Source organism: Ananas comosus, linkage group 18 (assembly GCF_001540865.1).
Source record: "Ananas comosus cultivar F153 linkage group 18, ASM154086v1, whole genome shotgun sequence".
NCBI classification, from domain to species: Eukaryota; Viridiplantae; Streptophyta; class Magnoliopsida; order Poales; family Bromeliaceae; genus Ananas; species Ananas comosus.
The window spans coordinates 205,782-229,470 of record NC_033638.1 but is presented as its reverse complement, the minus strand read 5'-3'; the positions used below and the strand labels follow the sequence as shown (position 1 = coordinate 229,470).

Genomic DNA, 23,689 nt, shown 5'->3' with positions numbered 1-23,689 from the left:
GAGTCCACACGATGCGCCCATCACCTACCTCGGCCTCTTCTCGTCGAGGGAGGACGGCAACTAGTACTCCCTCGCCGGCAGCATGCACTGCGGCTGCCGCCGGAAAAAGAAGCGGCGCCTCTGCCGCTGCTCCTCCTCGTGCCGCTCCTCGGCGTCGCTGCAGAGCCCGCTATGGAAGCGGTAACGGCATCTGGAGATAGGAGAGCACAAGCCTCCCTGCCCCCTCCTTTCACCCATTGTGGAGCTAGGGCACGAGCAAGCCTTAATCCCAAACCCCCACTACCCTTACCCTGACGCGAGCGCGTAAAGATATCCAAATCAATTAAATTTTGGTTAGAAAATTCTTTAAACTATTTAGAACAAGATCTATATTGTCGATCTTGATTATAAGATTCCTATAATTACTTTTTAAAGAATATTCATTTTCAGTCTTTTATTGTTGTGTCCACTTGATGGACAAGAGGACGGATATCGATAAAGCATAGATGTTTCGAGTGGTATAAATCATATTCAACGATACCGATCGTCGATTTGGAGGCTTCATCATCGAAAATAAATCGATGGCAACAGAACATATTTGCTACTCTATACAGGGGTTAAATATAGGAAAAACTTCAAAAACCCCCCGTGGTTTCATAGTTTCTCACTTTGCCCCCCTGTGGTTTAAAATATATCAAATTGCCCCACTGTGGTTTCGTTTTTATCTTTTCGGTAGCTTTTTTCGTTAATATTTCATTAAATTATATACAAAAAACTTCAGATACCCATCTAGATTTATCAAATATTTACTTTAGTACCCTTTAATTTTAACTTTATCACTGATTTAAGAAAAAAAAAATAATGAAATTGATAAGAAAAAGAGAAAAAGAAACCACAAGGAGGCAAATTGATACATTTTAAACCACATGGGGGCAAAGTGAGACACTACGAAACCACATGGGAATTTTTGAAGTTTTTCCTTAAATATATGTTACGCGACAAGGGAGCACGTGCTTTGCACGCGACGATGTGGTTAGAAAAGATATAGTAGTTGAGAAACTAATTACAGCAGAACCTAGTTGAGCATACTGAAATGTGGATTAGAGAGGATCTTTCTGCTGCCGGGGAATCCTTATCCGCTCGTCCGATTCCTGCAATTTGTTTTTGTGGACATGCAGCTGGCCAATAAACAACGGAGAACACCACCCAATCCAAATCCATCTTGTCACGTTCCCTGTTAGATTTTTTTTCTTTTTTGGTTTGTCCAAGAAAAAATCAAATGCCTTTCATCGTCATCATGCACGAGTCCCATGCCCCACAGACATCGACACCTGAACCTGCCAGCCAACCTGAAAACCTGCACATAGTTTTGTGACCATATTTCATTTCATCAGCAAAAATTTTGAAAAATCTCTACACCTCACTCAAAAACATTAGAGCAATGACGTGAAATCCAGATAGTTCTATATATAAGATATAATAAGATTAAAACTTTTAACCCAGTTTAAATAATTTAAGCGATGGCTAGATCCAATGAATTAATAGAGTTAAATTTGTTAGGACGGGAGTAGTCCTCAGATGGACGACCCTCTGGAAAGTCGGGGCGTCACAAGTGATCAGTTGGAGGATCAATTATCCCCACTTGAACAGGTCCTTCCCCGACGACAGCAATTTCAAGGGACACGATGAAACTCTGCATCATCCCCACTGGTAAACCTTTAGTTCAACTGGGTTTCACTGTATCTTATCAAGAACAGTGAACAGCATGAAGAGTTCAACTTCAATTCTCATGTATTTATTACTGTTCCCGTGATAAACATCCCGGATATTTTGACAAACTAACAGGGACCACAAACTCCTTTTCACTACCAAATGCCTGAAAAGTAATCAACAAGGACGATAACCGGATCGTAACGAGTTTGGTACCCCATCATAACCTTGTGAAAATAGTTAAAAAAAACACTTGCTTTTAAGACTTCAGAAACCCAAGTCAAATGTAGGACAATCATCATCCACAGTAAGACACTTATTAGGTGAGTTTTGAAACTGAAAATTCTCGCTTGTCGCATCTGTTGCTGCTGATGCATCGGAGGAGCCGACTCCGTCCCATTTCCCTTCTCGTTGGTTATCCTTAGAAATCTGCAAAAACAGTAAAACCCTTCTGAATCAAATTACAATTGAGTATTTAAATTTCAGATCTCAGGAGAAGTGAACTGCCGCTCGCCTGTGTAGTTTACATCAAAAACTAAGAAACTAACTTTTAACTCTCTGCCAGAGCAGAAATTAAGTTTAACGTCACAAAAAATAAGAAACTTCGAAGTTTCAAGAGCCCTAACCTGGTCAGCATTTTCATCATTGCTTGAACAAACAAGAGGTGCTTCTGCATACAGACCAGAAAAATGCAAGTATTATCATAATAAGCATTCAGAAATGCCATTTCTGGGTGAAATGCAAGCACTAGAATATAAGAGTTCGGCACCTAAGCTGGCGGAGGCTGTTGCACCTAAACAGACTTTGTCAGCGGAGCCTGTAACTCTTTTCGATCTCAAAGCTTCTGGTTCCATTTGCCTAGATCAAGACAATGTGCTGAGATCAAATATTATGGATACAAACCCTAACCTAAAACTTCCAAGACTCGGATCATTCTTAAACAGTAAAAAGATACCGCAAGTTTATAACACAATCAAGAGAAAATAAAATTTGCATTTAATGTGTGCCTAGTTTCTGCATGAAAAAGATAATGGAGATAACAGGCAAATCATAGCGTGGACTAACAATTTTAATTAAATAAAACACAACAATTAGACAGAATTAAACATTATAAGCATCAAACATAGAAATGCACAAAAGACTTGAAGGGGCTCTAAAAGACATTATCTCCCCTTCACAAACCGCTTTTCTTAAAGGCCGATCGATTTTAGACTCCTTTGTTACCGCTAGTGAGATTGTAAATTGGAGCTATAAAATGGGGGTGGAATGTGTCGGAATCAAAGCTGACTTCGAGAAGGCATATGACAGAGTGAATTGGAGATTCCTTCGAAAGGTCTTGACATGGCTTGGGGCAAATCGATTATGGTGTGGCTTGATTGAACAATGCTTAACTAACGCTAAAATTGCTATTCTCGTTAACGGCGTCCCAACCAAATGGATCAAAACCAAAAGGGGCCTCCCACAGGCAGACCCGTTATCTCCATATCTCTTCATCCTAGTTGCAAAAGGTCTGGCGAGATTGATAAACAAAGCTGTTGACAACGAGTTGGTGAAAGGGGTAGGACCAAACGCGGGATGCAAGGTTGCGTCTATCCAGTATGCTGACGATACCATGTTTTTCTGCGAGGCTAAGAGAAGGCAGGTGACGAACCTTCTTTTCGTTTGGCAACTATTTGAGTGGCCTTTGGGCTTGAAGATTAACAAGAATAAGTCCGGGCTTTTTTATACGGGTAGAAACCTACAACTAGCGGAGAGATTAGCTGGTATCCTAGGGTGTAAACTGGGCTCCTTCACGATTCGATATCTAGGGATTCCACTCTCGAACGGGCGTTTAAGTCGATCGGACTGGTGGCCAATCATAGATAAAGTCGAGAGACGAATTGAAGGGTGGTAAGCTAAACTCCTTTCCACCGGCGGTAGGCTTGTTCTCGTTAACTCGGTTCTCTCGAACCTGCCTCTCTATTTCTTTTCAATCTTCAGGGCACCCAAATGGGTAATAAAGCGAATTGAAGCGGTCAGGAGGGCTTTTTTCTGGAAAGAACAAAGTTCGGTAGTCGGGGGTCACTGTTTAGTCCGATGGAGGTCGGTGTGCAGAAGTAAAGAAGGGGGGGGCTAGGGGTGAAAGATTTAGAGGCTATGAATATAGCTTTACTGGCCAAATAGTGGTGGAGGTTTTTAACGGATAAGACAACATTATGGAGAGCTTTTATAGGAGGTGCTTACTACACAAGAAGGAAACCCCTTAGGGAGGGGGCCTCTTCTAGACCTTTTTCACAGTGGTGGCAGAGCGTCCTGTCGACCAGTGACATCTTCAAGTGCGGTGTGTCCCATAGGATCGGAGACGGCGGGAGTGTGAGTTTTTGGCTGGACAGATGGTGTGGGCAAATCTCCCTGCGAGCGTGGGTCCCCCTAATTTACAATGCGGTAGTTTTTAAAAATCAAAGGGTACGGGACTACTACAGTTCAAACGGCTCGTTGTGGCATAAGATTTTACAGAGGCCTACATCGGGACCCCCTCCAGATCAGGAATCCATCTTGCAGCTGAAGGACTTACTCTATACCATTACCCTAACGGATAACGGAGATGAAGCTATATGGAGTTGGAGTAATTCAGATTTATTCTCCGTTAAATCAATGTACAACTTCTTGCAAGAGAGAGGAGTCAAGGAGAGGCGGTTCGCACAGTTGTGGAGTGTCAAAGCCCCTTTGAAAGTAAAAATTTTCGGCTGGCTTGTATTGCTACAAAAGGTGCTTTCCAAGGACAATTTGGTGAAAAGGGGATGGTCAGGCAAGATAAGCTGCGTACTTTGTCAGGATGAACCGGAGACTATTGATCATCTTTTCTTGAACTGTTACTTCTCACGCACTCTGTGGAAGTGCTTACTGCCGAGCAAACAGTGCTTGGACACTTGTGCTACGGTAGGTGCACTTTGGAAACTCTGCAGCGTTAAACAAGGAGTAGGAGGGAGAAAGGAGGCAGCGACCGTAGTCGCCACTTGGTGGATCACTTGGCTGGAGTGAAATAGAAGAATTTTTTAGAACAGAAAGTGCACCTTAAGTCAGACGTTGGCTGACGTCCGCTCACATAGGAACTCGTGGGAGACTTTCTGTGTTTAGTAGTAGTTTTTTTTTTTTTTTTTTTTTTTAGTGGAAGCCTTGTTGCTTCCCACACTTTGCTAAATTCACGCTCTTAATGAATGAAGCGATAGCATGCTACCTTCCTCTCAAAAAAAAAAACATAGAAATGCATGCCATTGGCATTTCAAAAAATTTACTTCTAATCTAGCCAACTATTGCGTATTCTTAGGCTGAAAATGGACTGCCAAATATGAGTTCCATTTACCTTGTTATTTATGCAGTTGTTTTTTCTTCTTTTTTTTTTTTTTTTGAAGTGCTCCAAAAGTAGTTCCTCTTGTGACATAAACTCTGCCCAGCCACGCATCACATGCTTTTCCAAGTTTTCGAGCTTTAAAGTCAAATTTTAAGAATATCTCTAGAGCCTCTAGTCAACATTATGTGACTAATTTTGCGATATAAACGCATGCAGTTCCTAACTAAATTCTGAGACTACATAGAATTTAACAATTTCATCTGAAATTCCTTGATGATCAACTATCCTAATAAAGGCATACACAACACCAAAACCCGGTTAAAAAGCAATACATTTTTCAAGATTAAGAGACCTAAAGCTCAACTTCAAAAGAAATCATATCTACAGATTTGAGGTGAAAGGGAAATCAACAAATCAAACACTTGATATACCACAAGACAACTATTTCATATAGAATTTTTCTAAATGTAGCATAATACCGAGAATACTGATCAACAGAAGTTGAATGACCATAAGCTGGAAATAGCCCATCATCCTCAGTGCCACTTGGAGTTGCCACATCTGAATTAGAAATGTTAGCAGCTTCAGCATTGATGTAATAACTCCTTGAGATACACATTCATCTAATACTTCCTGTTAAGTCTCTTTGTTACCCTCACCTGCAATTTTTCCAGAGAGATTGAAATTCGCCTTATTCTGACTTTCAATGTCTCTCATAGTGATGTCTGAAGGTATCGCTGAAAGAGCATTTGCAACTGGTAGCTTCCTCTTGCCACACTCCACTTTCGGCAATGGCTTCTTAAGGATGGAAAGAATCTGAGAAGCTAGAAAGCCAACAAAATCACAGTCAAGCGTTAAATCATAGTGGGAAATGAAATATAAATTAAATATAAAAAATTAATTTTAATGATACGATGTTAAGATTGTTACGACAAACGCACAAACGGAAACAAAATGGCAAACACAAAATAAACAAACCACAAGAAGAAACAAAAGAAAAACACACAGATTTACATGGAAAAACCTTGAGCAAGGATTTAAGTGTGTGGCACGCGGTTGTGCTGAGCACTTGCTAGCACGATACACCACAATGCATGCTATGTGGTGCAAATGTGTGCCATTGCCAACACATTTTGGCATAAAATATTGATTTTCTTCGGCACCAATATATGTTAATGGCTCTTTAAATATTCTGTATCAATTATTTTGTACTTCATTGATGTAATTAGAAAAAAAGAGGGTCTTGAGCCCTGCCATCGGCATGGGGGTTATATCGTGCTGATATCTTATCGGTATGGTACAGCACGGTAGGCACTGCTCATACCGATAGGCACTTAAATCCTTAGCCTTGAGCATTCAACAACATACACCAATTCCTTAAAGGAACATGATCAAGAAAGTATAAGGTATGAGAAAGAAATCCGGTAAGAGTAGACGAACCATCACGTAATGTAGTATCATTCTTACTACTTGTAAGCTTGTCAATCTCTGGGCTGCCTAAAGTTGCGCCTTGTTCTAAACGCCCTTTCTCTAGAATTTTTGCAAATTGTTTAATTAGCTACACATGATAAAAATGTATGAAACTCATAAACATAAGTAAAAAGAGCCCACTTCTATATAAAAGTTAGTCATCATAAAGGAACTGCTTCTATACACAAATTAGTCATTAGGCCTTAGTTTCCTTATAACAGTTTTTGCAATTACTTTTGATCTTCGTGTTCCTTGAGATGCAAGGGCTAGCAACTTGTGAGGGACCATTCTTGATATCTGCATACCAGTAAAACATATTATTACCTAAAATGAGGAGGGAATGATAGAGACTGACAAAAGAAAGCATTCTACTGTGGCATGTACGAAACATCACCTTCCTGAAGAATTCGTGGCTCACAAATTTCAACGAGATAATTGGGTAATTCGTATTTACTCCCACTTTCCACAGAGTCTATGGAGTTAAGGTACTTGTTGCTAAGTATTGTACCATCTTCTTTTAACAAAAGGATCTGCAAATGCAAGAGCTTGCAAAATATTTTTTTACAAAAATGCAAAATATGCAACAAGTACAATTTAGCTGTTCAATACTTATTGAATGAGTTACTTCCAGCAGAATACGTGGCACAAAAATTCCAACAATATAGTTGGATAAATCACACTTAATCGCACATTCCATGCATTCAATGTTAATCTGCACAACAATGGGATCACTAAAAATGTAAAATCAGTTGGTACCGAACTCGCACAATAACTTAAACAAACACTAATTTTATTACAAAACTTTCATACATCACTCACAACTCACAGATCACATTTTATTTCACTTCACTATTTTGGAAAACCCCACATCGTGCCTAGCTCTCACCAAATCTCACAATGATACTACTAGAGAGAAAGTTTAAATATGTTTCTCTCTTTCTTTGTACGTCTCATCTCTTTCTCTTTTACTCTCTTAGTCCCTTTCCTCTCTAACTCTCTAATTCAGCCACAAACCAACTATCTAATTAGAAAGTCGGAAAAGCAACTAAGAGAATCAATAGTTTCATCTAACATCCTTTATTCCCAATTTTCAATATCCATATTTGTCCAAAGTACAGAGAACACAGAAAATTTTAGATGCACAACAGATAAGGATGAAGTTTAATCTGGCCAATTATTTCCACAATGTTTGAGTGAGCACATGAATCTACTTCTAACTTGCGCTGAAGTAGTATTCAAGCATGATAAGAAGTACAATCACAAACTCTGCAGCCTCATAATAAACTAGAAGAGTTGTACTGGTACATTGCCCTAATGATCCTACCACTTTCAAAATGAGCTTCTAGCTAAGTTAAAAAGTTTATTTTTTAGTACGGCTGAGGAGTTGAGCGAGGCCCTTTGGAAGCAATTGATTTCTATACAAGATAAGCTATTATTAGGTAGACTCTGGCTATCCATAAGATCAAATAGGAGAAGGAAAGATGATAAAGAAACATAAATATATTAACACACAGAACTAGTTGAAACTCAAAATAATGGTCCCATAGTCAGTATTTGGGTTAAACAGCCATATACAGGGATTCAAGCATTGGAGAAGGCATTTCATTAGGTTAAGAAAAGCTAAATAGCAAAAGTAGATAACTATACTGCAAGAACAAGAAGATAGACAAAAGGAATGGCACACCATGTGCCACATATTATTGGAAAAACCATGGGAAAGTATGGAGCTCAAACTTGTGAGAGAGAGAGAGAGAGAGAGAGAGAGAGAGAGAGAGAGCAAAACTGAGGGTGTTCAGACGAATGTTGTCATAAGGGTTTAAAAAAATCATATATGCAAAGGTTGTATCCAGTAGTTAGAAGAATATGACAGAGTTCATACTTCATAGTCTAGCCATAAATGAACGTGGTTGGTATACTTGTCAGGAATAGTACTCGACATATATGATTACAGAGAGAAGAGGCAATGTAAGTGTTGCTCTTCTCATATTGAATAAGCATTTGGGACAGAATTATGTTCATCAACTAAAAATTGTAATAGGACTATAGGAGAATGGCAACCATGTGTCTATACATGAAAATGCTATGTACATCTACACATTACTGTGTATTCTGTGACTCCCACGCCTAATTATTTGGCAATGCCACACCAGACACTTAGTAAAACCAAATAATAGCATAAAGCCCAGTGTTGATGTTACATCTGCCATGTAGGAGGAGTTAGGGTAATCAGAGTAATTAGGAAAGAATAAAAAGAGAAGAGATGAAGTGATAATGGGAGCTTAGCTTTTCCTTGTAGGGAGCCGGGGAGCATGAACAGGTCAGCCATGGTGATCGGGATGGAGCAGGGGAGTCCATGGGGGAAGTGGCGACAGTAGGAAGGGATAGGTGATGGCGTAGAAACTGGGAGCAGGGCGGAACTTCGGATCGGAGATAGAGGAGGATGGAGCGGATAAAAAAGGCGAACCCAATACCCGGCGGATTGTGGAGATTGAGAGGAGAAGGACCCGGAACCCGCTTATCCGGCAACAAGAGGTCATTGGGCCAAGTCGTTTCCCTTGCAGGCCCATGTTCCATCGAATTCGACCCACGAGGAGGCTGAGCAGCCCGATTCATAATTCAATTCTCATTTAGCATTGTTTAGTTTTATTAATCGCATTTTAGTCCATTGTATAGGGAATAAAGAGGCAGATTGTAACCTAATTAGGTTTTATGGAAATTGTTAATCTTGACTCTTCTTATCATCTTCTTCCTCCTTCTTCTTCACCTCCAAATCTTCAACTATCCGTTTCTCTCTCTCTCTCTCTTCCATTCTTTTCCTTCCTCACTTAACCCCTTCTCTTCCTTTCATCATTTACCTAATCGCAAGTATTCGGACGAGTAGTTGTCGAGATACCAGTTGTTTGGCCATCATCCTCCACGCCATCCTCGTCTCAGCGAATTATCATCATCGACCGGTTGCGTAGAGTCAGGTACGTAACAATTGGTATCAGAGCGGTCCGACCCCAGGGCCCTGTGTGGTGAAATCGCTTCCTAACTCCAATCTAGGCATTGTTGAGTTTAACTGCGGGTAAGATTTCTGCGCTGCCGATTCTGCACTACGGTCAGAATTGGACAAAAGGAATCACCACACATAACTCTGAAGTTACCGTTTGATCAGAGGAAATCCCCCACACTCCTCAGATCAAATTATCCCACAGGCACGACAAGATTGGGGGCAAGCGAGGCAACAAGTTCCGATTCAATCCAAAAGAATATTTGGAAGACATAGATATGGCTGAAGGGACCCGACTAAGGGATATTAGTGATCATATTCACTCTTTAGAAGAGAAGTACCAGAAGTTGGGAACGGAGCAACAAGTTAATATAGAGGTACTTACCCAACAGATAGCCGAAGTAAGGGATACAGGGCAGAAACAGTTCGAGTTGCTGCAAGCGGAGGCCGCCAGGAGACATGAGGAGCTGCTGAAGCTTATATCCGTCCAGCCACCTACACTCAAGACTCAAGGCGATGGGCCCTCATCCGAACGCAAGTTCAAGCCGGGAAGTAGTAGCACACCATTTATGATCAGAGAAGAGAAGGGCAAAGGCATTCTACCAACGCCAAGCAAACCACTTGAGATGGAGGAAGAGCACACTTATCCGTGGGGTCATCGAAGTTTCAATCATCACCAGCATTTACCATACCCTCGCTTAGATTTTCCGTCATTCGATGGGGAAGATCCCAGAAGTTGGATCGAAAATTGCGAACAATACTTCGAGCTATATCAAATACCTCAACATCAATGGTTAAGTGTAGCAACGATGCATCTGAGCGGCAAAGCGAAGACATGGAAGCAAGGGTATTTCATCAATAAACAGATGGTTTCTTGGGACGAATTTACCGAAGCAGTGTGTCGGAGATTTGCACACGTAGGGGAAAGGTACCTGATCCGAGAGTTCAGCAACTTGAAACACACGGGAACTTGCGAAAAATATCAAGAGAGGTTTGAAGAATTAAGGTACCAATTACTTTACTACAATCCGCATCTGACTGAAGAATACTTCATTGCATGTTATATTAACGGGCTCAAAGAGGAGTTGATTCACTTCTTGGACATCGCACATCCAAAAACGTTGGAAGAGACTTATGAACAAGCACAGTTGCATGAGAAAGCCATAGCCGCGCTCAATAGAAGGAATAAGTATTTACCCAAAGGCTCGGGAGGTCCGTACCAATCATCCTCGCCCTACAGAGGCAACACTGGAACTGGGCTTAATAAGGCTGGCGAAAATTTAAAAAACCCGTACCAAACTTCACAAAGAAATCACGTAATTCAGAACCCGGCCAACAGGCAATTAATAGAACAACGGAGAGCAGCAGGACTGTGCTTCAGGTGCGGAGACAAGTATCATCCAGGACATGTATGCAACAATAAATCCTTAAATACTTTACAGGCTTCCGAGGAAATTATCGAAGTCTACGATGAGGATTGTTTGCAAGAAGAAACGGGAGAAGGAGGAGTTGTAGACGGAGAAGAGCAAGGGTCAGGGGCTATACCTGATAGTGAAGAAGCGCAGGAAATCGGGGTTTCAGTCCATGTGCTAAATGGGGAGAAGCCTCAAGACACCATTAAGATACGGGGCGAAGCAAAGAACAAAACGCTCACCCTTCTAATCGACACCGGGAGCACGCATAGTTTCATCGATTTACGGGTAGCCAAGGAAATTGGAGCGAGGATGGAAGCAGCCTCGCCTCTGGTGGTAACCATAGCCGATGGACATAAGATGTTAAGCAAACTTAAGTGTCCTGAATTCTCATGGACTATGCAGGGACAAAGGTTTGTAACGGAGTTGCGGGTAATTCGAATCGAAGGGGTCAGCATTGTGCTGGGCATTGACTGGCTTAAGTCTTACGGGAAGGTGACTTTCGATTTCCTGTTAAATTCTGTTACCATCGTGAAGGACGGGCAGAAATTGGAGTTGAAGGGAATTGAGGAAGGAGCCAAGTTTAAAATGATCACTGCAGCCCAATGGAACCAGGAGATGGGTACGGGGGAGTGCTATCTGTTGAGCCACCAATTGGTGCCCGACAAAACTGAGGCCACAGTAAACGTCCACCCCTGGATTCAGCAGGTTCTGGAGCAATATAAGGATGTTTTCGAGGAGCCGAAGGGGATGCCACCAGCCCGCGTCGAGGACCACAAAATTCTGCTACAACCCAACACGGCTCCCATTAACGTAAGGCCGTATAGGTATTCTTATGAGCAAAAAGAAGAGATTGAGAAACAAATAAGGGAACTATTGAATAACTCAATAATACAGAGGAGTACCAGCCCATTCGCTTCACCGGCTTTGTTGGTTAAGAAAAAAGACGGAAGTTGGAGGATGTGTATTGATTACCGTCAACTTAACAAATTTACCATAAAGGATAAATTCCCCATACCTATCATCGATGATTTATTAGACGAGCTGGGAGGTTCGAAACACTTCTCCAAAATAGATCTTCGATCCGGCTATCATCAAATCAGGATGGACCCCGCCGATGTTCCAAAGACAGCATTCCGAACTCATCAAGGGCATTATGAGTTTCGGGTTATGCCCTTTGGCCTCACCAACGCACCTGCCACTTTCCAGGCGATTATGAATTGTACGTTCGAACCCTATCTAAGGAAGTTCATTTTGGTGTTCTTTGATGATATATTGGTCTATAGTAAAAGTCTGGAGGATCACGTGAAACACTTGCGGATCACATTGGAAGAGTTGCGGAGAAATCAATTATATGCTAAACGGAGCAAGTGTTACTTTGGGCAAGATCAGGTGGAATATTTAGGCCACATAATTTCAGCAGAGGGCGTAGCTACAGATCCGACCAAAATTGAGGCTATGATCAATTGGCCAACACCTAAGTCGGTTAAAGAGCTTAGGGGATTTTTAGGATTAACAGGATACTACCGAAAGTTCATTCAAGGATATGGAAGGATAAGTAAACCCTTAACCGACTTACTAAGAAAAGATCAGTTTTGTTGGAGCGAGGAATCCCAATTAGCCTTCGAAGAGTTGAAAACTGCTATGACTACCGCTCCGGTATTAGCGATGCCCAATTTTGATCGATCTTTTACCTTAGAAGTGGATGCGTGTGACACAGGGATAGGGGCAGTATTGTCTCAAGACGAGAAACCCATTGCTTATCTGAGCAAGGCAATTGGAGGAAAACACTTGGGATTGTCGACATATGAAAAGGAGTTTCTAGCTATACTCATGGCCTTGCAAAAGTGGAAGCACTATCTGAGCATGAGGACCTTTGTGGTTAGGACGGACCACGAAAGTCTAAAATATCTATTAGAACAGAGGGTGACGACCCCGATGCAACAAAAGGGAATGATGAAGTTAATGGGATTTGATTACACCATCCAGTACAGGAAGGGAAAGGATAATGCAGCGGCCGATGCCTTGTCAAGAGTGACTGGAGAAGAGGGCGTTACTTTAGCTATAACAGCGGCGATACCGAGCTGGGTGCAGGAAGTGACAGAGAGTTATTTGGGAGATCCACAGTGCGAAAGGCTGATCTGTGAGCTTCCCTTACAGTCAGCTAATCAAGGGAATTATTCGTACAGCAGCGAATTGCTGAGGTATAAAGGTAAGCTGTACATTGGCGGATCAGGGCACCTGAGGAAGAAGGTTATCGATCAAATGCACAACTCCGCATTGGGAGGCCATTCGGGTATCCAGAATACTTACCGCAGAATTAAACAACATTTTTTCTGGCCGGGATTAAAGAAGGAAGTCGAAGAATGGGTAAAAGGGTGTGCAACATGCGCTCAGAACAAGGTGGATGGAACTCCACATGCAGGCTTACTGCAGCCACTACCTATACCGCACCAAGTCTGGGAAGAGGTAAGTATGGATTTCATAGAAGCCCTACCCAAATCAGAAGGGAAAGATACGATTATGGTCGTGGTCGATAGGCTTACAAAGTACGCCCACTTCGTGTCCTTAAAGCACCCTTTTTCAGCCCCAGGAGTAGCGAGAACTTTCATGGATACCATTTGTAAATTGCACGGATGCCCGAAGAGGATAGTCTCAGATAGGGACAAAATATTCACAAGTCAGTTTTGGAAGGAGCTTTTTCAGTCCATGGGGACTAAATTGCAAATGAGTTCGGCTTATCATCCGGAGACTGACGGCCAAACGGAACGAGTGAATAGATGCTTGGAAACTTATCTAAGATGCCTTTGCTTCCAACATCCAAAAAAATGGCATTCCTGGTTAGCTTTGGCAGAATGGTGGTACAACACGAGTTTCCACTCCTCGATAGGTATGACCCCATACGAAGCGCTATACGGATACCCTCCCCCCAACTATTTGGTGACCTCAATTACCTCTAGCACATCTCCGGAAGTTAGAGACTGGGCTAAGGAAAGGGAAGGCTTAACTCGTGAACTAAGGGATCGGCTACAAGTGGCACGTAGTAGGATGAAACAACAGGTCGACAGGCATCGGAAGGAGAAAGAATATGCCATAGGAGATTGGGTATACCTCAAATTACAACCTTATAGACAAACCACTGTGGCTATAAGAAGGAACTTGAAGTTAGCTGCGAGGTATTACGGACCTTTCCAAATTGTGGAGCGCATCGGTCCAGTCGCATACAAGTTGCAACTGCCTGAGGGGTCGAGGGTGCACCCAGTGTTTCATGTGTCGCTGTTAAAGAAAAGTCCCCCAGCAGCTGTGCCGGCTTCACCGAACGTGCCAACCTTACGAGAAGACGATGAGATACGGACGGAGCCTGAGAAGATCCTGGAGAGGAGGATGGTGCAAAAGGATAATAAGGTTGTGACTGAAGTGTTGGTAAAATGGGTGAACCTTTCCGACGAGCACGCTACATGGGAAGATCACAGGGTTCTTAAGAGTCAATTCCCTTCTTTCGATCCTTGAGGACAAGGATCCGATTAAGGGAGGGGGAGTGTTACATCTGCCATGTAGGAGGAGTTAGGGTAATCAGAGTAATTAGGAAAGAATAAAAAGAGAAGAGATGAAGTGATAATGGGAGCTTAGCTTTTCCTTGTAGGGAGCCGGGGAGCATGAACAGGTCAGCCATGGTGATCGGGATGGAGCAGGGGAGTCCATGGGGGAAGTGGCGACAGTAGGAAGGGATAGGTGATGGCGTAGAAACTGGGAGCAGGGCGGAACTTCGGATCGGAGATAGAGGAGGATGGAGCGGATAAAAAAGGCGAACCCAATACCCGGCGGATTGTGGAGATTGAGAGGAGAAGGACCCGGAACCCGCTTATCCGGCAACAAGAGGTCATTGGGCCAAGTCGTTTCCCTTGCAGGCCCATGTTCCATCGAATTCGACCCACGAGGAGGCTGAGCAGCCCGATTCATAATTCAATTCTCATTTAGCATTGTTTAGTTTTATTAATCGCATTTTAGTCCATTGTATAGGGAATAAAGAGGCAGATTGTAACCTAATTAGGTTTTATGGAAATTGTTAATCTTGACTCTTCTTATCATCTTCTTCCTCCTTCTTCTTCACCTCCAAATCTTCAACTATCCGTTTCTCTCTCTCTCTCTCTTCCATTCTTTTCCTTCCTCACTTAACCCCTTCTCTTCCTTTCATCATTTACCTAATCGCAAGTATTCGGACGAGTAGTTGTCGAGATACCAGTTGTTTGGCCATCATCCTCCACGCCATCCTCGTCTCAGCGAATTATCATCATCGACCGGTTGCGTAGAGTCAGGTACGTAACAGTTGATAGTCAAGATAATGCAAGTTAGAAACAGTAGGCTCATGAAAAAGCTAAACCCTTTTTTTTTCTTTTTCTAATAAAATGTAGTTTCCACTTTACCATAAATAATTGCAAGTAAACAAAAAGAAACAATTTGCAACACATGGAATATGTAGTTAAGTTATAGGGACACGATTTAGAGAATATCTCATTTCTGCAGAAACTTTAAAAACAAAATATCAACAAAAGTACTGATTATACTGTGGCGGTTCAGTGAAAATACTGTTCATGATTAAGCAAGCCTCATTCTGCAGAAACTTTAAAAACAAAAAATCAATAACAGTACCAATTATACTGTGGCAATTCAATGAAAATACTGTTCACGATTAAGCGAGCCTCAAATATGAGTCATTACTTCTGAGTATCATAAGATGAGCATAATGTTTCTCAAAGAATAGAAGTCGGAAACTGTAAAGCCATAAGAATAGGGAAATGTATCCTTCAATGTCCATATTGCGACCATCCTAGTAGTAATTATTTAAATCTTTCTGATGGATTAAAAATTCATTCAAATGCCAAAGACATAAGCTGTGATCCTCTAGTTTCCATTCAAGTATTTGCTTAGAGAGGTTTCTTTTAGACACACAATTTAAATAATTCAATCCACCAAAATTGAGCTCACAGAAGGATCTTTTACAATGAAGATCACTAAGGGAATAAACAAACCTGTTTGGTAAGTGAACCACTTTGTACAAGTCGCAAGATCCCATCATGATACTTCTTTGCCTTTTGAGTTAATTGGGTGGTGTATAGGACATTCCACTCTACAAGAATGCAAAGAACCTATAAATTAGGATAAAGGAGTAAATTTTCATATTAATTTTGTTCTTGTCCTTAAAAGAGTCCTTAAGAACATATGTTATGCATGTAAAATCTTTCTTCTGCAAATAGTCTTGCAACGACACGCTATTCTTGGATCTTTGGAGGACTCATTAGTCGTTACAAACAGAACTTTCTAAGCTTTACAATGTAGGGGACTTCGATTTGGCACTTGAAGGAAATCCCGAGGTAATTGCAGTTGTCAGATTTACATGGTAGAAAAACTTGACTTTAGCTTTAGAGTGTACCACAGTGAAGACAAGCTTTGCCAAAGAGGCATAAAGTGGTGGAAATCTTAGGAAAGTTGGATTGCCCACATATTCTTGTGCATCACTAGCCATTTGATAAACAATCTCATATATGTACTTGGCAGTTGCCTCTCTACCGTGGATTCCCTTGTTTGCAAGATTCATGCTGCAACACTTCAGCATGCTAATACATAGTATGGAACTCTACATTGCTGGCACACCACCAGTGTTTATGTCTTGAGGACTAGACATAATGTTTTTCATGAGTTTTCATAAAGAAAAGAAACCGATTCCAAAAGACTTCAGATGCCTCTTATTAGCATTTACCCTCATACGATAGAATTGCTTACTAACCTGAGGGAAATTTCTTGGAAACAAGTTGGCATTTGATCAACTTGAGAGTTCAAATTTGGGAAGAACAAAATTAATAATGAATTTCATCAATTGTTTTCTCCAATTTAACCAACTGTCATTGAATTTTTTTTCACACAGCAATTATGTTTAAGAATCAAAATATCTTCCTTTGCAAATAGGGTATATCCCTGTTTTCTCAAAAAAAAAAAAAGAAAAAAAAAAAGAATCAAAATATCTGAACAATGGATGTGCAACGAAGGATTTTTGAACATCAGGGGGTATCTCGACAATATTATGTTGACGAAAAAAAAAGGGAACTCCTTGCCCTCTACTCCAGACGACACAGCACATCAGAACGCAGCTTGTCAAGCATGCATAAACCATAAAGGATATTTTCCTTTTCCCTCTTTAATGAATTTACAGGACTTAGCCCCTATAGCTTCTATTCATAAAAAGCATGCATAAAGCTCCTACGAAAGCAATGAGAACTCCTAACACTTCTCGCTTTTCTATCCCACTTTTCTAGACCTGAAATGAATATATCAGCACAGAACACCATTTTGCTCTTTAGAAAGGAAATTCAGACTATGACATGTAATGCCAGGATCACAGAGAATGTTGCAAATAATGCTAACATCTACAGTGTCTAACTAATGTAATGCTAGCCTTTCAAAGTGGCATGTATTGAATGCAGAGGACCTTCTGGTACACTAAACCACTAAATACAATCTTCTTGCTTGCTATGACAGGAAAATCAATTGAGAAGATTAGGTTTATCAAATGGTAAGTAGTACAAGCACCGAAAAAAAAAAAATGTTATCAAGCAACAGCCCAGTAGTACAGCAAGGTTATTGTCATCAAACATAAAAGAAATCAATAATGAAAGCTAAATAGTAGCCTCTTATCAAAATATATACAAAAAAGATAGACTGACCATTGATGCAGCTTGAATTGGTCTTTGAATAATTCTGCGGTGGTCTACTTTTACATTTTGTTGCTTTGCTCTCTGAGGGATATGGGTAGTTTAACAAGAAATTAAAATTTCAGTACCATCATATATCAAAGAACTGAAAAGATCTCTAGCAGTACTCACCGACAGTTTTGCATCGTCCCTTTGATTCTGGTGTTTTTCGTTGCAACAAGCTTTTGTTGTTTTCTACAAAAATGATATATTAGCATAAGGAAGCAGAAAAGATTTACTCTGAATACGGACAATGGCATACCAGAATTTTTGTTGCAAGCTGAGACATGCAGTGCTGTTGCTTAAAGGAAATAATTCAAAAGGCAAACAGAAAAATGTTTACCCTTCTCTCCCAGTGTTTGAGAACTTCCGTGCTGCTTATCTCTATGTCTTGTATCCATATCTGCAAATTCCTTTTGGTCTCCAATAGGATCCCCAATGTCAACAAGATAAGCTTCCAAGGTCAGAGATCCACCACACTCAACCACATCATCTTTTCTTAAAAATTTGCCGTCAATGAGTTTCTCACTCTCATCATACAGCATAACCTGAGTTTGTAAGGAAATAAACATGCTATTGCAGAATTACCAACATAGAGAATATCACTGAAGATCGAAATTTAGAATGAGGATAAATAGAACAAGTTAACCAGTCTAACGAGATACAATAAATTAGATAGACTATTGCATCCATGAACTTCTACAAATGTTACAATCAATGCAATCACCAATTTTTAGTTGCATAACAAGGTCAAACAGATGACAAAAGCACAAGAACCTCTCTGACAAGAAAGCAAATAAGACAACTTTTCCAGGAAATAGTAATGCAACAAATCCAGATCATTGATAAGAAACTTGCATGAGTTCTTGAAGCAAAACTAGCATCACAAGAATCCAAAGTCAATAGCATGAGATTAGTTGCATCAGAAAATACACTTCTTCGCAGGGGATTTGGCAGGCGTAGATATACCTTGTCACCTGAAGCATTGAGTTCAAGTACCCCATCCTGATAAATTTTTCTCTTCTGCTTCATGTGTTTGGTGTAGGTCACACTCCATCTTTTGGAGCACGCCATGTCTCACAGTAGAAATTTCCTGTTGTCATCCAATCACATGTATCATTGCACAGGACCTAACCTACCAATAGAGATGCAGGAAGAGAAAAACAAAGGCAAAGAGATTGAAGAACCAGGTTACAACATATGCAGCTAAGATAATAGAATATCGCTAGAAAATAAACATTGATGTGCATATACATAACATACTTCTGCCCTGAAGATATTCATAGAAGAACTCATAATGCTGCCATGTTAGTGGGGGGCGTGGTATCAGTAAGTTAATGGGAGAGATTGGCGGGAGATTTTAAGGTGTTGATGGCACTTTTGACTGGAAGTCTTAGCATCCAAGCCATTGACAAGAGCAAGATCACTTGAGTAAACCTTATTGGTTAGGAATTTCTTTTCATTTGAGTAAAGAGCTGATGCCCATTAATCCCAACAAAAGAAGAAGCATAACCAAAAGCAAACAAGGAAAGAAAAACAGGAACATGACATGCTCTCCAAGTAGCATCGAGCTAGAAACTCTTTTTTTTTGCTTTTTTTCTTTTCTTAACAGACTAGTTAGTGGAACTGAAGCAGGGCAGTGGATGGGATTAATCTCTCTATCATTTGGAAAAAGTCTTTTCTTAACAGTGGTTCCTTGCAAGATTGGAACAAGTCAACAATTACAAGGTGGGGCTCAACTAATCCACATATCGACTTGATGAAACAATCTGACAACATCTCTTGTGTACCATGAGTCCAGGATGATCCTAGCACAATTGGTCTAGTTACACTTTGTTCACTAAATTTTAATCTGTGCATTCACTTGCTTAAAAACAAGATCCTTTGAACACAAATGCATTACATAGGAATTTGAATGCATTGGAGAGTTAGCAGCATTTGGAACTACATGAAGGTGGACTATACTTGTTTGGACTATAAGGGCTTGTTTGGTTCAAGGATGGAATTGGAATGGATAGTGGAATGGGAATAAATTGGAATGGCAATTGGAATGGTCCACTCCCCGAAGACGTTTGGTTCATTTGTGGATTGGGAATTGGAATGAGTTATTCCCATTCCATTGTTTGGTTCATATAAACTAAAAAATTATAGGATATCATAATACTATTTAACACTCAAATATAATATTATATTATTTAAAATTTATGAAAAATATAATATTAGTCTCTAATGAGTTTTTCAAAAAAAAAAAATCAAATTTATTTTTAAAAACTTTTATGCAAGAAAAAAATCATAAAAAAATCAATTAAAGAGTCGTTTTACAGGGGGTCTATGTACATTTTTCCCATTCCAGTCCGGAACCCAATGGGCTTTGGGTATTGAATCGCAATTGGGAAGCTAATTGGGAATTGCAATTCTAGTGTGTTAATTACAGAAAACCTTTTGGGCTTTGGGTATTGAATCGCAACCCAATGGGCTTCGGGGGGCTTCGGGAACCCAATGGGCTTCGGGAATGAAATCTCACTCCGGGCTTGGAGGCCGGAATCAGTTTGAAGGCTAATGGGCCATTCCCATTCCAGTCCGGAATAGGAATCCCAAACCGATTCCTGTAAACCAAACAAAATTAATCGGATTTGATCAAACCGATTCCCATTCCATATCCAAAATGAATGAACCAAACGAGCCCTAAGAGTAGGAAGAACAAATACTTTGAGAGGTTTTTAGTAGGCAGAACTGCTCTCTTCTCATGCATCTGTCTTATGCAGTGGCACTGTGGCAGTGTTTTGGCACTATTTTTGGCGGTGTGAAAACCTGAACTTTTGCCTCTCTAGCTGCCTTAGCTCTCTCAATCTGTATATTTCCTCTTGCTCAAAATATAAACCCAACTATAACCTAATATTAGCTAGCTTGGATCAACCTAGGCAGCACATTAGCTGCTGCAAGGTTGGCTCTTTGGAATTCAGACAGCTTATTGGATGCTAAGAGATCATCTATTTCACTACTACATTAAATATCTATTTCACTACTATGTTAAATATATACAGCAAATTACCCACCTATAACCTTATCAAAGCTGACAACTCCAAGCCGTTAGTCATCAATTTTGGTCAAAACAGAGAATTGATAACCTCTTCAAAAACTGGATGCAACAATTTTAGTTGCCTTGATAGCATATTTGCCTTGCTCCCCTATTGCGCAAAAATCATGTTGGCACTTGGGTTTGCACTGTGTTAGCCGGCAGCTACCATTAAATGTTTCCATCTTATCATCCTCTGGAAACATGTATTTGGATACCACTTATAATAGATGGATCTGTGTTATCTTCGCAATCGTTTTTCCTCAAGCTTAATTCAAGGATAAATAGACCGCTTTACACTCTCTTGGCTTGGCCATCAAGCCTTGTCTTTCAAGATAACTTATAGAACATTTCAGACTTCGCAATTCATTGATCAAATAATAGCTTCACTAATCATGAGTAGTCCTGATTATAGATCGCATGAGAGAAGAAGCTCGCAAACTTAGATGGTGGACATGTTGTCTGTCATGTGAATACATTAACCTCTACATCAGCAGCATAAGCTCCTTGTGCTAAACTGCGAGCTAAAGCATTGCTCACCTCATATATCATTGCAATTTGTTCATGAGATTTATCTCCAACAAGGAATGTATGGACCTCCCCTCGAAGTTCAATGGAGCTCCACGCAGGGTCTTTTTTCATCCCTAATAAGCTTATCATTCCATGAATGTCAGCCACACTTTTCCACATCTCACAAGCTGCAAAAGTATTTGACAAAACTACAAGTTTGCCAGCATTCTCAGGCTGCAGTTCGAAAAATTTCTTAGCAGCAAACTTAACCAACTCCATATTTCCATGTTTCCTGCAGGCACCAACGAGAGCTCCCCAAATCACAGAGTGTCTGTCACAAGGCAACCTCTTCGCAAACTCGTAGGCTTCAATCAATCTCCCAGCCCGCCCCAACATGTCTACTATTGCTGAACAGTGTTGTCCCCTCAGCGTAATTCCATATTCTTTTGTCATGGAATAAAAATATTTCCATCCTTCATCGATCAGGCCTCCGTGGGCACAAGCTGAAAGAACAGCAAGAAAGGTCACATGATTTGGCCGAAAACCATCTTTGATCATCTGGTCGAACAGCTCAAGCACCTCCGTAACATACCCGTGCTGCCCATAGCCCGATATCAAAGCCGTCCACATGGTGACATTTCTCTCGAATGAGCTCTTGAAAACCTGGCGGCCATCGTGCGGATTACTGCACTTGAGATACATATCCATGAGGGCAGTGCTCACAATGACATTAGCCTTGACGCTTCTTTTGATCATCAGACAATGTGCTCGTCTTCCGTGCTCCAGCATTGCTAGCTTGGCACAAGCATTGAAAACGGACACGAATGTGAACTGATCCTGCTCCAAGCCGACCAGCCGCATCGAACGATAGAGGTTGAGGCCTTCTCGCTCGAGGCCCGCTCGCACATAGCCCGATATCATTGCGTTCCACGAGACTATACCTCTTTGTGCCCCGGGAGTCCTATCGAACAGGTGGCGTGCGACAAGCAACTCACCAATTTTGGCATAGAAAATCAACAATTTAGTCCTGAGATGCTCGTTAGGGGTGAACCCAGTGGTGATAATGTGGGCGTGAATCCTTTTCCCAAGCTTTGCTTCTTTCCTGTTGACGGTCTCCTGCAGCAGAAGAGCATATGTCCGGTGATCCTGCGACGACCTTCTCCGGCACAAGAGCTCTACCGCCTCAAATAGTCTTCCAGATATGCAGAGAGCCCTCAAAGTCTGAGCCCAGCTGAAAGAATTCCGGCAATGACTCTGGATTGGAGGGCGGGAAGGACGTTTCCAGGAGGAGGACAGGTTCATGACAACCACAGACCGATCATGAACGGGCGAGCGAAAGCGAAATGATTGTTTAATTCAAAGGATGGGCACCACCAAGGAGCACAACTTGAAAAGGAAAAAAAATATGTCCTACATAAAAACTAGTTGTTGGGATGAATGATATCCCGGTCTCTCTAATAGGGGTATGTATAGCGTATACATATACTACTGCAATAAACAAGCATGTGGTAACTTTGAGTTGCCCTAAACTCTTCAGAAAGTAAAGTTATTGTGGCTGGAATAGATCAGTGCAGTTTTCTCCGGGATTTCGACGTCAATCTCCAGCCGGACGAGCCGAAAGCACAGAAATACAACCCGACGACCATCTACAGAAACAGAAATCTATATATCCTGGATAAGAGGATTGAATCACAAACCCGTACGTAGATTCGAAAGAAAGTCACGAAGTTCAGCCCATTTCTTTTCCCAAAAAAGATAACAAGAGCTTCGGAGTGGCAATCAACTAGTTTAGAGCATGTAAATAGTAAGAATAGAATAGAATAGAATAGAATAGAATAGAATAGTCGTCTCACAGTCACCTGCAGCAAGTGTAGGAAAGGCGTCGGCGGAGAAAGGAAAAGGAGGAGGGGAGTCGCACATGGGGCTTTCTCCCGTTAGTTAGTAAGGGGAAACTGAGGAGCTCTTTGCGCTCTCTTTCACTCTTCCAGGTGTTTTTAAAATTATTAGATCTAAATTATCGTAAATTAATAAAACACCCCGCTGATGATGATCAGATTTAACTTGGAGGAGATTTTCAGGAGGCCCGCGTCTGAAGTCTGAACATCTCGAGTCTTAGTCGGAATCAGACTGGAATGCTGCTGACGGTCGGACTTAAATTGAAACAATCGCTGCCAATATTTTAAAAATCAGGTCAAAATAGTGATTCAAAAATATTTCTAGGTCAAGAGTTCCATATGAACTAATGACATCAAACATAACATTATAAATATTTAATTATTATTTTAAATTTTATTATGAAATAAAATATGTGTATATTATTATTTAGTATCATATTTAATTATAAAATATCAATTTATGGATCAAATTAAGTAGATATAAGGTTAATCCGTGCTAATAGAAAATAATATAAGGAGGTGTTTGGCTTAGATTCTGAAAAATGATTTTAGATCCAAAAATGAATTC

General features: G+C 40.9%; 2 protein-coding genes across 10 annotated transcripts; both read right to left on the bottom strand.

Moving 5' to 3' along the window:
* LOC109723995 lies at nucleotides 1,753–23,289 on the bottom strand. 9 transcript variants are annotated; one of them, XM_020252566.1, is made up of 15 exons: nucleotides 23,086–23,283; nucleotides 22,924–23,009; nucleotides 18,610–18,733; nucleotides 17,984–18,188; nucleotides 17,773–17,835; nucleotides 17,614–17,685; nucleotides 15,925–16,022; nucleotides 6,885–7,035; nucleotides 6,725–6,787; nucleotides 6,461–6,550; nucleotides 5,680–5,844; nucleotides 5,500–5,581; nucleotides 2,459–2,547; nucleotides 2,316–2,359; nucleotides 1,753–2,118 (listed from the first exon to the last, which is right to left on the bottom strand). In XM_020252566.1, exons 3-15 carry the CDS (start codon nucleotides 18,712–18,714, stop codon nucleotides 1,957–1,959), a joined length of 1,389 nt encoding a protein of 462 aa, XP_020108155.1. In that variant the 5' UTR covers nucleotides 18,715–18,733; nucleotides 22,924–23,009; nucleotides 23,086–23,283; the 3' UTR covers nucleotides 1,753–1,956. The 9 variants fall into 9 exon arrangements, with proteins under 9 accessions (XP_020108155.1, XP_020108156.1, XP_020108154.1 ...); XM_020252567.1 differs by having other exon boundaries at nucleotides 22,930–23,009; XM_020252565.1 differs by lacking the exon at nucleotides 22,924–23,009 and having other exon boundaries at nucleotides 18,610–18,775.
* LOC109724191 (pentatricopeptide repeat-containing protein At4g16470-like) lies at nucleotides 21,182–22,528 on the bottom strand. The gene has a single exon (XM_020252929.1). It carries the CDS (start codon nucleotides 22,526–22,528, stop codon nucleotides 21,182–21,184), a length of 1,347 nt encoding a protein of 448 aa, XP_020108518.1.